Source organism: Trichechus manatus, unplaced genomic scaffold (genome assembly GCF_000243295.1).
Source record: "Trichechus manatus latirostris isolate Lorelei unplaced genomic scaffold, TriManLat1.0 scaffold00068, whole genome shotgun sequence".
Taxonomy (NCBI): Eukaryota; Metazoa; Chordata; class Mammalia; order Sirenia; family Trichechidae; genus Trichechus; species Trichechus manatus.
This window is the reverse complement of record NW_004444004.1, coordinates 5,074,794-5,090,765: the sequence shown is the minus strand read 5'-3', so window position 1 is coordinate 5,090,765 and position 15,972 is coordinate 5,074,794. Positions and strand designations below refer to the sequence as shown.

The window sequence follows — 15,972 nt, the reverse complement described above, 5'->3', positions numbered from 1 at the left end:
CAGTTGGAAGTCTTTACTAAATTTTTTATGGCTATTAGTTGATTTAGGTTTCCTATTTCTTTTTCAGTTAATTTGATTATTTAGGTTTTCCTTAAAAAACATCCTTTTCATCTGAGTTTTAAAATTAATTAGCATAGTTGTGCAAAAAATTATTTCTCAATTCACGGTCAATTCTCCTTTCTTATTCCTAAATTTGTGTATTTGTGTTACCTTACGAACCTCTAAATGCTAATCTCTGTTGTTGGCCATGATTTTTTCTTTCTCATTCCTACTTTTCTGCCTTTGTACATCCTTGCAAACCCTGTGATGTTTCTCCTTATCCCCTTTGCATGCGGTTGAGGCAGAAACAGTCCTGGCTGAATCCTCAGAATGTGATTAGCATTCTACCGGGAACCATGAAGAGATATCAAAAAAAACCCAAACCTACTGCCGTTGAGTCAATTCTGACTCATAGTGGCCCTATGGGACAGAGTAAAACTGCACCTACAGGGTTTCTAAGGCTGTAAATCTTTATGGAAGCAGACTGCCACATCTTTCTCCCATGGAGCGGCTGATGGTTTGAACCATCAACCTTTTGGTTAGAAGCCAACTGCTTTAACCACTGTACCACCTTAAAGGAGATATAGAGGGAGGGATATACTTGGTATTTACATTCAGGAAACCTGTGATCTAATGGGAAGGACTAGGTGAGTACACATGAAAATACAGGCAGGTCTTGAAACAAGGCTGTTTTGGAAGTATACCAAATCCTAGAGACCACTAGCAGAGGGATACCCAATGGTGAGATTTCCTTCACTCATGACCCAAACTAAAGGCAGCCAGTCAGGGTCAGGTTGCAGTCTTGAACAAGAGGGTATGGCTGAGATCTTCAGGGTCAAGGAAGTGGCAAGAGGCACTCAATTCAGAGGTCCAAGGATGTATCAAAGTTAGTGGCTCCAGATTTTATCGAGCCAAGCAAGGTCCAAGATGTAGGTGGGAGTCTGCAGTAGGGCTCAAAGCCACGTAAACTCTGCCATTGGGTCTGCTACCAGAACAATATTCAGGATGCTTATGGGACTAACAGTGCCAGCCAGTGTCTGGGACACTTGGAGGTAGTAATCAACAGCACCCACGGATCCTAGCACTCACCGAAATTGAAATGCTCTGTTTCGATGTCTTTCACCCTATCAGACTGTGAGCGCCGTACACTCATGGCCTGACTCTTATGCATCTTTGTATCCCCTGTGCCTGAACTATACATAAGTGCTTTGTATTGCCGGGTGGTTAAAAGCACAGGTTTTGGGTCAGATGGAGCTAAGTTTGTTTGGCTTCACTACTTTCCACCTGGAAACTTAGTGTCTGGGCCTCAGTTTTCTTATCTGTAAAATAGGGATGACAGTAATGACTACCTCTACGGTTTATTGTGAGGGTGAAATGAGATGAGGAATGGAAGTACTTAGCAGAGTGCCTGTCACAGAGAAAGCATTCACTTAGTGGCAGCTCTGATTGTCATTACATGTTTGTAGAATAAATGGGTAAGGGACAAGTGTGATGAAGAAGAGTGTTGGCCTATTTGATGAGGTCAGGGCCCAGGGTTGGGAAGAGGCTTAATGGGAATGACCCTGGCTGTCCTCCAAGTCTCCCTCCCTTCTTTTGGCATCTCTTGGGTGATTGGAAGGCTGAGACAATGGGGATACTCTTTAAGCATTTCTCCCTTTGTATAAGGCTTGCAATCATCTTGGCTGCGGGAACAGGGATTGAATAGACCCTGGGTGGGGGGATGATGTTATCAATATAAACATTTTTCAAATGTAACATATTGGTCTCTGCACCCAGCCAGCTGTTGTCAGTTTGTGAGCACTCTGCCTCTGGAAAGCCATTGCTGGCAGCTTGAATGGGAAGCTTAGAACAGTTAGAGGCTTTGAACACTTTCAAGCTAAGGATGGGGATAAGCATGTTTTGATTCTGGTTTCTCCTGGGGTTTCCCTGGTGTGTTGGACTAATTATTAGATGTAATTATGAAAACTGAGAAGTGGGGAGACTGCAGGGAGCAGCATGCTTTCCCACGGACCCTGGTTTCTTTGTCCAGAAAAGGGGTTAAGGAGACTGTCTTTCTATTGTGGAGAAGCAGCAATGCATAAGGCATTAGATGGCAAGAAATACTCTGGGAACATGGCTTTAACAGCAGAGCTTCAACCCTTTTAGGGCCCATTGCTCTTGATGAAGTTTGAAGTGGTCAGCACAGTTTCCCCTTCCTGGTTCCTCAGGGAGGAACGGTATTCTGGGCCACTGCCAGATTCTTAGCCCATTTTTAGCACAAGTCCAATTTTTGTGTGTCCAAAAGGAGCAGTTAAGAACTGATATCCTTCTTTCAGAACTCATGCAGAAAAAGAGAGGACTTTCCCTCTGGGTAAGCCATAGTGTCTATCAACCATGGGCTGCAGAAGATCTTTCCCATCAGCTTCAGTCTAGACCTCTGGCCCCAGAATTAGGCCAGGAGCACCCTGTCTTTCAGGCTCTAAGGAAAGGTGATATTTGTAGGGCCATCTCCCTGCTGACTTTTTTTCAGAGAAAGCATTCATTCCATTTGGAGATGGTCTCAATCTTAATCTTGATGCAATGGAAACAAGACTACTACACACGGAACATTGAAAGACAATGGTACTCAGTATATAAGCCCTCACTACGGGCCATGGTGCAGACCGAGTGTGGTAGGTATTTTGAGAAAAAGGAGATCCCTGGGGGCTGGAGATGATGGGCCACAAGTGAAGTTTTATTCCCCTGTGAACATGGTGTTAGGTTCATTGTCACAAGACCATCAAATACCAATCCAATGTTTCTGCTTTCTCCATAGGTAACCTGTCTCCATGATTTCTTTGGTGATGACGATGTGTTTATTGCCTGTGGTCCTGAAAAATTTCGCTATGCTCAGGATGATTTTTCTCTGGATGAAAATGGTAAGGACAACTAGTGGATTTTATTGTTCCATTGTCCCCCCTAGTCCATGCCTTAGGATTTCTGTGGTTTCATATGGCCTGGAGAACATCCATGCATGGTCCCTTAAGGGCAAATTTGATTAGCCTTTATCTTGTACATTTGGATACATGGGTCCCTAAGTGAACGTTTGACTGGATATCCCAGATGCCCAGCCTCTAGACTCAATAAAACTCAACATCTTCCCCAATAGTGGCCATATTTCTTGAACCACATATCATGTCACATGGGTTGACAGGCCCAATAAGGCCACAGGAAGGAACATATGCAATCAAAACTGTATGGATATTGTACTTATAGTTTTTTCTAGTCAACGTACTCCAGCTATTAGGCACATGTTGATGGTTCCATTTTAGAAGATTTTCCACTTGTATTCTTAGTATCAAAATTTTCCCTTTTCCTGGAAAGATTAGTCCAAAGACTAACGGACCACAACTACCACGGTCTCCACCAGACTGAGTCCAGGACAACTAGATGGTTCCCGGCTACCACCACTGACTGCTCTGACAGGGATCACAACAGAGGTTCCCAGACAGAGCTGAAGAAAAATGTAGAACAAAATTCTAACTCACAAAAAAAAAAGAAAGACCAGACTTACTAGTCTGACAGAGACTGAAGAAATCCCGAGAGTATGGCCCCCAGGCACGCTTTTAGCTCAGTAATGAAGTCACTCCAGAGGTTCACCCTTCAGCCAAATATTAGACAGGCCCATAAAACAAAACGAGACTAATGGGGCACAACAGCCCAGGGACAAGGACTAGAAGGCAGGAGGTGACAGGACAGCTGGTAATAGGGAACCCAAGGTCGGAGAGTATTGACATGTCGTGGGAATGTTAACCAATGTCATAAAACAATGTATGTACTAACTGTTTAATGAGAAACTATTTGTTCTGTAAAACTTCATCTAAAGTACAATTTAAAAAAAAATAAACTAAAAACTGTTATGCAAAAAAAAAAAATTTCCCTTTTCCCATCTTTGGGTTTGCTGTTCCATTTCACTCTGCTCTGTGGTTCAGGATTCCAGAGGATTGTTAATCTCAGGAAGGAGCCTACATCTGCCCATCTACCTTTGCTTGAGCCCAAGCTCCAGGTGTAAGTTAATGGTGAATTACCTCACACAGCAACAGGGTTTGGATGTGATCCTCGTGGAAAGACACATTCAATACATTTTTCCTGCTTAAGAGGAATAGAGTATGAGAAAAACAAAGGGAGTTCTGCTAATATAGACTTTACAAACAACTTAAGTGACCAACACCCGGAAAGAGGTGACATTTTTGCTGTGTCCCTTTTGAGAAAGGAAAATGACCATAAAATAGCCAAGTAAATCCCAGGCAATGTCTAATTTCCTACAACATCTACATCTCCAAATCTGGACAGTGATCACTAAAGTACCGCATGATCCTTAGTTAACCAAAACAAGGGGTGAAACAAACAAAAAAGAGCTTTCAGAGTAACTCAGTTTTCCATAAAATTCAATTTACCAGAACAGATCCTCTAATCTTTCTGGATAATTGATATTGCAATGTACCTTTAGGTAGGAGGCAACAAGGAAGGGTCCAAAGAGAAAACTACCCTTTTTTGTTCCACTTGGAGCATCATAGCACAAGGTTGAGAAAACTGTAATAGAAAAACCACAAGACTGGGACTCAAGAGACCTGGATTCTAGCCCTTGTTCTGCTACTTTCTTGCTGTGTAGCCCTAAACAAGAGGCTTAAGTTCTTTGTAGCCTTGTCAGCAAAATGGTATAATACTTATCCTAATAAATTATCACTATCAGTGTTCAGGTCCCTGGGTGGTGTAAACTGTTAATGCACTAGGCTGCTAACTGAAAGATTGGAGGTTCAAGTCCATCCAGAGGTGCCTTGCAAGAAAGTCCTCGTGATCTACTTCCAAAAAATCAGCCATTGAAAACCCTATGGAGCACAGTTCTACTCCGTAACACACGGGGTTGCCATGAGTCAGAAACAACTCGACGGCAACTGGTATCAGTGCCCAAATTTATCATAACAGGATGCTGAGTGGCCTGTAGAGAAAGAGTGCTCCAAATGTGTCAGACTGGGGCTGGCACAAGTAGCAGGAACATTTGACAGATTCACCTACACACTCCCAAGCCTTCTATAAATTCTGAGTATCAGAGTCAATGCTGGCCTATTTACTCATTAAACCAGCATGAGGGATTATGATAATGTGCATTGAAAACTGAAAAGAACTGTATAAATGCAAGGTGGTGGTGGTAGTGCTCATATTACATAAAATGGCATGGCATCCATAAAGTGCCAATTACAATGCATGGCAATAAGACAATAAATGGTAACTCCCTACCCCTCTTTTAAATTACTCATGAATGTTTCATCTGTGTAGCTGCAACTTCTGAGCTGTCAATCTCTTCTCCAAGGAAATTAATTAAAGATATGTCAACAGGTGCAATTCCGAGATATGGCTAGATTGTACACAAATTATTGAGTTAACTGTTGAATTACTGACTCAGCTTGCTTTTGAACTCTTTGTTTCTGTAATCTAGGGATTTAAACACCTGGCTTAGACCAGGTGACTTTGGAAAATCTTTCTTGTACGCCCCTCTCCAGAGCCATCATTCCTTCAATGAGGACCATCTAGGCCACATAAGTGCTTTGGCCTATGGTGGTTATTCCAGTTTCCAGAGACCTCAGTTCTCCCCTGGCTCTGCTAAGCTGTCTATGCGCTTTTCCCCTAGAGTGCCGAGTCATGAAGGGAAACCCATCAGCCACAGCTGGCCCAAAGGCGTCCCCAACGCCTCAGAAGAGTTCAGCCAAGAGCCCTGGTCCTATGCGCCGGAGCAAGTCTCCAGCTGACTCAGGTAACGACCAAGACGGTGAGTGCCCTTCTCCTAACTGTGCACGCTGACTTCGTTTATGAAGACAGACACCCTCTGCATGCAGAGGAATGAGTTCCTCATGAGCACCACTGTGTCTCCATGATACCAATTCCATCAATTCAGAGAACAAAACAGGCAAACTTGTATGGAGTCATGGAGACACAGCCACAGTCCTTATTCTGTTAAAATAGATGCAGACCAGAAATTTGGTCTATTTGCCATGCTTGCTGTAATGCTTGTTGTCATGGTTGTCATCATTGTCATCATCTTCAACATCATCCAGCAAAAATATATTCAATGAAATAATCAAGTCAGATATAAATTAGAAATAAAAAAATCAGAATCAAAAACAGTAATGTAAAAAGAGCCACCTAAAAGTGTCAACATAGTTGATGCACTTGAGCTTCAAATTTGACTCTGAATTTCCTAGAAGGCAAAACAAAAAGGGAAACAGGATAAATCATATCATTTGCACAATGAGAAAAGAAAACACAGAGCAGGTTCTGAAAGGAATCAAAGAGATTTGTCATATAAGATTTTATTCAGAGGATAGTGAGTGATCTCAAATCGTGTTATTCAAAGTGTGGCCCATGGACCACTGCCAACCCATGAACTATTTGTTATCAGTCTGTGATGAGATTAGGAGCTTGTGCCAAATGTAAATCAGCTATGCCACTGAGCAAACCATTTAGTTCAGCTGACTTTTTCTTTTCATAGCAAAATTTTGTTGATGTAGGAGGCAGTGTACTGATTTACATTCTGACACAAGCTCCTAATCTTGTCTTGGATCTGCAGTTTGAGTGGCACTGACCTAAAAGGCAATGTCTTTCATGTGCGTAGAGCAAATGTTGTTACAAATAAAATGCCACAGAAGTCCAAGTTCAAATGCTTAGTAGACTCATACACAATTTGAGTTCTTTACACTAAGGAAATGATATGGTCCAGAAGACTTGCACGTTTGTCTTCCCAAGGTTCAGGGTTCACCATGAAAGTTCATCTAACCTGAGAGCCTTGGAGAGAGAGCAGAAGGGCCTCTTATCTCTCTCCTTCAATTCCAGGCAGCTTGTGCAGCCTAAGCTTTCTGTTGGCTTTGAAATTCCTGTTTCCTAGAAAAAAAGCCTGTCTGGCCTGCGTCACACTGCCAGGATAATGCATATCACCAACCATCTCTTCATTCTCAGGCAGAGGGTATTAAAGTGTGAAAAGACAGCCCAGACTTTTTATACTTCCATGTCTTTGCACACTCTGCCCTCCCCACCCCAGCCTGGAATGCAATCCCCCTACCCCACCACTCTTCTTTGCTTGAAAGCTACTATTCATCCTGTTAAGACCTCACATAGAGATACTTGTTCCATTCTCTACAATACCATAGCATGTTATTCTCATCTCTGGTGTAACATTCACCACACTGTGTTGTAAAGTATGTGTTTACCTGTCTACTTCCCCAACTAAATTCTGAGCCCTTCAAGGGCAAGGGGTCAAGTTCATCTTTGTATCCTCAGTGCTGAGCATAGCGCCTGGGCCCTAGTAGATGCTCAATTAAGGTTTATGTATGAATGGATGCATAAAAGCACGTACTTCACTTAGCATGGTGCTAGAGACCCAGTAAGCATTTAGGTAATATTTGCTGAAGGAATAAAAATATTTGTGTTTTGGTGATATTTTGGTCAAGTATGCAGAATAACAAATGAATCTAAGTAAATTCGTATTGCTGAAATGACAAATACCTAGGTTTTAACACTTGAATTGGGAATGAAATTGTTTGGCCAGTTTCTCAGCAGGGCCTTGCCAATCAAATTCATAACATCCAGCAACAGTCTCTCAGCTAATTATTTTTCAGAAATATCACTGGCCATTTCTGAGACTTCTCACCTGTATTAATTATCTCTTACTGTGAAACAATTGATCCCAAAACTTAGTGGTTTAAAACAACAAACATTTATTATCTCACAGTTTCTGTGGGCCGGGAATTCTGGAGCAGCTTACCTGGGTGATTCTGGCTCAGGGTCGCTCATATGGTCTCAGTCAGGATATGGGCAGGGGCTGCAGTGATCTGAAGACCCCACTGCAGTGATCTGATGGCTCACTCACATGGCTGTTGGCAAGATCTATCCCCAGGGCAAGTGATTCAAGAGAGTGACCAAGGAAGAAGGTGCAGTGCCTTTTATGACCTAGTCTCTGAAGCTGCACACTGTTACTTCTGCTTTATTCTATTCATTAGAAGCAGTCACTAATTCTAGCTCATACTCAAGGGGGGAGGAGTGAGGCTCCAACTTTTGAAAGGAAGAGTATCAAAGACTTTGTGGACCTATTTTTAAACCATCACATAACCCATTAGTTAGAAATGCTCAGGTGGCAGCAGCTTGAAGTCAATAGATTCTCTTTTCAGACTGTATCCAGTTGGGCGCTTACCTGTAATTGTAATTAAGCATAGTTTTGCTGTTGTTAGTTGCCATAGAGTTGATCCCAACTCATGGCAACCCCATATGTACAGAGTAGAACTGCTCCATAGGGTTTTTAAGGCTGTGACCTTTTGGAAGCAGATCAGCAGGCCTGTCTTCCGAGGCGCCTCTGGGTTGGTTTGAACTGCCAACCTTTCAGCTAGTAGTTGAAAGCTTAACAGTTTGGGCTACCCAGATCATTGATCTCCAGCATGATACCTACAGAATTCCCCTTCTACAAAATATGCACCTCATTGACTCTAAGATATTAGAGACAGCAAAATATAGGACTTAATGGATATTTTTCAAACTGAAAGGAATTATAATAGATCCCAACCCAGGGTTAGGAAGGCAATATCTGCTTTTGCTCTTGCTCCTTCACAACTTCCTCTCTTTCACAATATAAACAATATAACCAGAGCAACCAACTTGAGAGAGAAAAGGGGACTTTATTTGGTGGGTATCAGAATTATAAACAGCTCATGGTCCCTAGCAACAAACAATCAAAAATGGTGTTCTCAGTAGACAGAATTGGAATCTTTATTTCAGATAGTTCATGAACACAAATGAAGTCAAACCCTAGTCTAGACAGCCTTCATGACAATTTCCAGAATGTTTGGGCTCATCTCAGATGATGTGTCTAGAGCCTCCACATGGTTTCAGTTATAAAAGGTTGCAGGGGTATCCATGTAACATGAACTTGCATATTCCATGGCAGGTTGTTTAGAGCTCAGTCCAAGGCATCCATTCAGTCAACATTCCCTATGAGCAAAGCTGGTCTCAGACAAAACAAAACTTTAGGTAAGATTTGAGTTTGATATAACCCATTTCAACTCAGGACCATTCCAAACTGGGCTGTGAGGAGGATATGAAAGAGGAGGTGGAGACATCTCTCTAAGGTCAGCTACACTACTTCCTAGCTTTGTGACTTAGGGCAAGTTTCTTACCTTCTCTAAGTCTTGGTTTCTTCTTTGGACAAGATATAATTTGCATGTCTATAGATAAGAATAATTTTCCATTGTTATCAGTTACAGCTAGTCTCCAGGTTAGGGGTCACGAACGTCTGACTTATGAACCTCTCCACAACTCACTCTTACTTGCCCTTTAATGTTATGTAAATTTGCCCTCACTTTGAGAAGATTGATTGAACCAACGCCTACTCCCAACGAATTCTTCATCATAATCACCTTCACTTGCTGCATGTGCAGCTTTTAAACCATTGAATAGGCTTTGAGCCTTTTCTTGCACTAAAGTAAGGCTAAGTAAGAACCATATGTACTGTTGCGATTTACCTACAAAATCTTAAAGACCTACTCAAGAACGGATCTCATTCGTAACCCTGGGACTGCCTATATTTATAATTTACAGAGTTATCAAATAGCTCCTACAGAATCAGAATCAACTAACCAGAAGGATGAGCTATAGACAATGCAGAGTTTTCCATTAGCACAAATTTTTCCTGTACAGACACTTGAGATTTAGGAAGAAAGAATTATTTCCTAAAATGTCAATACTTTCCTGAGCTGTTAGCAAAGGACATATGCAGGTTAATATACATTTAAACAAAGAATAATGACATTGGGTGTTGCTAACATTCTTTGTCCTTTTCTAGGACATGGTAGTACCATCCTGTTTTCATCCTGTGTTAGTCTTAGATGAGGGACTTGTAGATTGGTTCACATACCTTCATTCAACCTGAGTAGCTGAAGGAGCCCTGGTGGTACTGTGGTTAAGTGTTTGGCTGCTAACCAAAAGGTCAGCAGTCTGAAACCACCAGCCGCTCCTTGGAAACCCTACAGGACAGTCTTATAGGGTCACTATGAGTTGGAATTGACTCGAGTAGCTGAAGGTTATGGAAGATAGGCCATTTCCAGGGAATTTTTACTACCTTCCTTTGAAGGCAAGAGAAAGCCAGAAGTTTCCTCTTTAGCAGGGACTGAAACCAAATGAAACATTGGCTCAATTCAGGTTCGGTTAAAGGAATGTTTTGATGTTCTGGTTTATTAGAAAATATGTAGGTTTGATTCTGGTTTGAACAAGTTTGCTAGACTTAAATATATATATATATATATGTATATGTTTGATCCAATTAATGATTTAGTTAATATCTGGGTTCAGTTTGACTTGAGGTTTAGTAGATTGATGCTACTTGGTCTGTTATTTGGGTCATAATTTGATTCCTTAGTCCTTAAGTTGTCTCTTTCCTCTTCTGCCCCATAAATAAATCAAAACCTTTCTACTTTAATCCCTTCAAATTCAATCCCCACTCCTGCCAATATCGGGTTTGTCCCAAATGGAATATTTGTTGCTAAGCCCTAAACTCACGTTAAAGAAGGATTTGGTTGTCCATATAATATTGCTATTTAAAAAAACCCATTGACAAGGACATGATTCTGATTTATAGTGACCCTACAGGACGGAGTAGAACTGCCCCATAGGGTTTCCAAGGAGCAGCTGGTGGATTCGAACCACTGACCTTTTGGTTAGCAGCCAAACACTTAACCACTGAGCCACCAGGGCCCTAATATTGCTATAGGGAACTCATTCTCACTAGCAGAGCTGATGAACTCTTAGAATCCATGTCGCATTAGCCATGTCTTCTTTAAAGTAGGCCAAGGGACTGTGGCCTGTGGTAGACAGCTAAAATCTGAGCCCAGAAGGCTCCTATGGGATTGAGGAAAGTTTATGCAGTGCCACATTTTGATTAACCCAGGACTTGCCATTTTGATGGGCAAAGGTAATCATGGCTTGAGCAGAACTAAAGGAAGACATTTCCAGTGCATTTCTCTGTTTCCATTTCAGCCATTAACGTGTTAATTTTTCCCTTTATGTAACTGCCTCCAATTGAATTGAATTGAATTAAAAGGACAAAGTAGCTAGTTGCTGGGAAGGAATCTTTTCTTTTCTTTCTTTTTTTTTTTCTTAAGGAACCCCTAAAGAAGCTAATTACCCACCCTGGCAGGCTGAGAGAATTATAATGTGATAATTAATTTGCTCTTCTTCCACAGTAAGCCATTGTTGTAGCAACCCAGTGTTCCCCAACCACCTTCACCCAACCCACGTGCACCTATTCCTGAAAGTTAAACCTTCCCTGTTCCCAAACACCCAAGAAAGAATGGCTTCTCTACTAAAATATACAGCCTTTGAAAGGCGGGTGGGGGTGTCGAGGGACACAAAACAGCAGGGGGTACACGGGAGAATTGTTTCCCAGGGCCCTTCTCTTTTGAACCGAAACAGGCTGCTTTGGGTTGCCTAAGATGGAGGGACCTCGCCATTCTGACCTTTCTGAACAGGACTGTCTAGACCAGCTCTGTCCAATAGGAACATAATGCAAGCAACAAGTGCAAGCCACATATGTAATTTTAAATTTTCTAGTAGCCACGTTAAAAAAGTAAAAATAAATACATAAAATTAATTTTAATAATATATTTTATTTAATTCAATTCATCTAAAATATTACCTCAACATATAATCAATAATGAGAAATTATTAACAAGATATTTTACATTTTTTGAAATTGGGTTATATTTTATATTTACGGTCATCTCAATTCTGACTAACCACACTTCAAGTGCTCAAAAACTACATGTGACTAGTGGCTACTGTATAAGACGGCACAAGAATACTTTTCTTTTCCAGCTAAGAGACGTTCAAGATAGCAATCCCTTATGTGTATTAAATGCTCTGAACTTTGCAAAGTATTTCCAAATAATCATCTTAGTTGTCCCTCACAATAGCACCATAAATTAGGTTGGAAAAGGATAATTGTCTTTTTTTTTTTTTTTTTTATTGTCTTTTTTTTTTTTTTTTTTAGATTGGGGAAGTAAGATACAAAGAGGTTCAATATCTTGTGATCTTCCCAATGTCATACACTTATTTAGTACCCAAGAGCTAGCTCTGTTGACTTCAAGGCAGGCATTCTTTGCAGTGTTCCACTGATTTCAGGGAGGGTCTGGAATCTCCAGTCTTGTGAAACCAAAGATCTCTGTTGCATGATCCTTACTTCTCTGCTTTCTTCCCCTCTGGCTGAGGATGGGGTTGGTGTCTGCGTTGTTCTCTTTGTGCTTCATTGAGCATAGTACCATGAGTAATTAGGTGCCTTTGTTTCCAGTGCTCTGTCTTAGACATTCCATCAGCTCCTCTACTGTCACTCCAAGGGGAAGTGATGCCCTTGGCAGAGCTGTCGGAATAAAAATCTTCCCTTACCGCCTCCCCCATTCTGATTCTTTCTAAAACCATAGCTCATGTCCAGTATAAGTGGAAGAACTGCCTTGTATTTAAGACAACCTTCCCCATTGCCATTGGAGAGCCGCTTAGGAAATGGTTGGTGCAAGCAGTATAATGGGGCCACTGAACACCCCAGAGGGCGGGGTATATGATGGCGTTTACCCATCTTCCCGCAAAAGGAGTCCTATTAGCCTGCCCCAGCCTGAGACTTGTGTTTAAATGCAATTGCATCTCCAAAGTTTTGATGGCGTGCCTACTAGTGCTAGGTGCTACGAGGAAAAAGAATGATAAGGCCAAGTCTTTGTCACTAAGAAATTATAATTTATTTGTAGACTCAGTATATATGTGCCACCAGGGCTCCAAAATATATTTTAGTTTTATTTATTTACAAATATTTATATAGTTCTTACTATGTGCCAGGCAAATGTTCTAATCACTTTGTATGTATTACTAATTTAAGGTACTATTATCCCCATTTTGCAGATAAAGAAACTGAGGCACAGGAAAGTTAAGTGATCTGCCCAAGATCACAAAGCTAGTAATGGTGGAGCTGAGATTTGAACCCAGGTGGTCTGCTTGACTTCAGAGTCCACAATTTTAGCCACTGTGCTGTGCTGCTAAATAAGAGTTCATGGTAATGATTTGTTTAAATGCCAAATGAAGGAAAGGTAGTGGCAGTAATTGCTATTGCAGCTACTGGAGTTTATGGGAGACAGAGCTCTTCAGGACTTGGGTGCTAAGGGAAGGCTTCCTGGAAGAACTGCGACTTGAAGGAAGATTATATTTGGATTGGTAAGGAGATGGACAATTCTGGCAGGAGGAAAAGCATGAAGAAAGGAACAGAGGTGGTGATGAATATGGGATGTCAGAGTAGAGGGAGGAGGCTCATAGATCTACATCTCCAGCCCCAGCCTTCCTTCTGGATGCCTACCAGGCAATTATGTTTATATGTGTCAAACACAATGTGTCTAAAAATCAAAATAATTTCCTCCTTCCAACTCTCTGTCTGACAATAGAATTATCATCCTCTTCAGGTTTAATGGAGCCTTGGTGGCGCAGTGGTTAAGAGCTACGGCTGCTAACCAAATGGTGGGCAGTTTGAATCTACCAGCTGCTCCTTGGAAACCCTATGGGGCAGTTCTATTCTGTCCTGTAGGGTCGCTATGAGTCAGAATCGACTGGACGGCAATGGGTGTTTTTTTGTTTTTTTTTTTCCGGTCAGGTTCAATACCTTGGTGCTATCTTTGACCCTTTCCACTCTTTAATCCTCCATGCCACCATATGCTGTTGCTGTTGAAACTTTGAAACATCTCCCACATTATTTACACAACAGTCACTTTCTTTTCCCTCATTATCTGATGCCTCGATTACTCCACAGACTCCTAAGTAATATCTCTGCCTCAAATATCTGTCCCCTTATCCATCTGGTATGGTGCCACCATATTTCTCTTCCTAAAACACCATTTTCATTGTGTTACTCCCCTGTTCCAAAATCTTCAATGGCTCCACATTGCATTCGTTTACTCCCATGATAATGCTGAGAGGGTGAAAACAGATAAGAGCAAAGGGCCAAGGGATTTGTTTTCGGGAGCACAAATCAAATGCAAGAACCAGAAATAGTGGGCTTCACTGAGGAAAACATCAGTCCCCTAATGCCCGAACTTCAGGCCAAAGAATTAGTTCTCAGCCTGTACAGAGTGGTATATCATCCCTTATGGAACTGGATGCCTTAGCCCAGTGCCTATGTATTACAGGTAGTCCCCAACTTATGACAGGTTTCCGCTCTGATGACTCAGTTGTAAATTGGTTCTGATGTAAGTCGAAAACCTTTTATTTTTTTTAGTTTTCATTACTATTGCCTTTTACTATCAGTATCTTTATAAATCCGATCTTTGAATATCTATGAGTGAACGTCTGAGAATGATAACATCAGCAAATTACATGCTGCAACATTGTATGTAGTACATATTACTAACCATAAGTTGGAAAAAAAAAAATACCCAGGCGGGCATGTTGTTCATCGTAACTTGAATACGTCGTAAGTTGGGTCCTACCTGTGCATAGTTTCTCAGTTCCTTCCATTTCTAGTAGTAGTGACAGTAATACCGATAGAAGACTTCATTTATTGAGTTATCCCTATGTGCCGAGAAACCAAAACCTGTTGCTGTCGAGTCGATTCTGACTCATAGTAACCCTATAGGACAGAGTAGAACTGCCCCATAAAGTTTCCAAGGAGCACCTGGTGGATTCGAACTGCTGACCTTTTGGTTAGCAGCCGTAGCACTTAACCACTACACCACCAGGGTTTCCAATGTGCCAATACCTGCCTAAGCATTTTATATATAGTCTGTCTTGTAATCCTCAAAATGACAACTGATATATGCATTATTATTATTAACTTGCTACAAATGGGGAAACTGAGGCTCAGAGGTTAAGTTACTTGCCCAAGGTCAAACATTTAGTAAATGGCTGAGCCTGGATTTAAAACCTTTTCTGTCTTATTCCGAAGCCTGTGTTCTTTCCACAAATTAAGGACAACGCAGTTTAACCATAAACTGTGCTCACACCCATAAAACCAGCAGTGAGTATTGACAACAAGCTTGCTGTACTAGAAGGGTGTTCAGAGCAGAGCCACCTTCAACAGGAAATAAATCTTGACAGAATTGTCAGGTCTAGGAAAACAATCCTGGCAGTTCCATCAGCCCTCTTACAGATGTCCTCTTCTTGAGGGAAATTTATTTGTGTCAAAATATTGCAGGGTTTGGTATACATATTTGTTTTGCCACAGGGAAGACTCTTACTTTTTCTTACTTAAAGGATTTACATCTGCATGCCATCCAAGACTCTGGAGGGAATAGATTTAAAATTCAAATTCCATCTTCTCAAGCTACAGTGTCTCACAATCTGTGATTGAATTTGGCCTGAGAACCAACCTTATGATCAAATCAGTGAAGGACTGTCTCCAGGCTCTCAGTTCTCACTTTCCTAATGGATGAGTCTGGGGAGGACAAAAGCTTTTCCACTGAGCAGAAACAATTAACCAAACCAATCCAGACATCCAGCCCAGAGGCTCTTGGGAATAAATGTGTGAAAACCACAGGCTCCGTCTCTTGGCCTTGCTCTGAAGTAAGTTGAAACCACCTTGTTTCCACTTGGCTTACCTTCCAGAAAAACTCCTTATATATATAGGGAGAAAATGGGGTGACTTTGGACTGGAATGAAGGAAAGCTTAGAGCATCTCACAATGTGAGGAAAAATGAAAAAGTGGCTGAATTGTCTATTGAGAGCTCCCTCTGCAAGTCATTAGGGAGTTAGAGGAGACAAAACAGAGAACCAATCACAGAAGATCAGAGTGGGAGGTATGCGATGCGCTAACCTTAAGGGAATTGTGAAATGAATTCTGTGAGCAAATCCCTGAAGTCACCATCTATTGAAGAGAAGCAGAGTTTATACCCTTTAAGCAAGTCTGAGCCTCTC

General features: G+C 41.4%; 1 protein-coding gene across 3 annotated transcripts in view; it reads left to right on the top strand.

Moving 5' to 3' along the window:
* DCX (doublecortin) overlaps positions 1-15,972 on the top strand; it is a 114,392-nt gene that overhangs the window by 77,225 nt on the left and 21,195 nt on the right. For 2 of the 3 annotated variants that reach the window (XM_004379778.1, XM_004379780.2), the window contains exons 4-5: positions 2,834-2,936; positions 5,687-5,824. In XM_004379778.1, coding sequence (XP_004379835.1) covers positions 2,834-2,936; positions 5,687-5,824 — 241 coding nt within the window. The remainder of the gene's footprint in view (positions 1-2,833; positions 2,937-5,686; positions 5,825-15,972) is intronic. The other variant, XM_004379779.1, reaches the window with a different exon arrangement.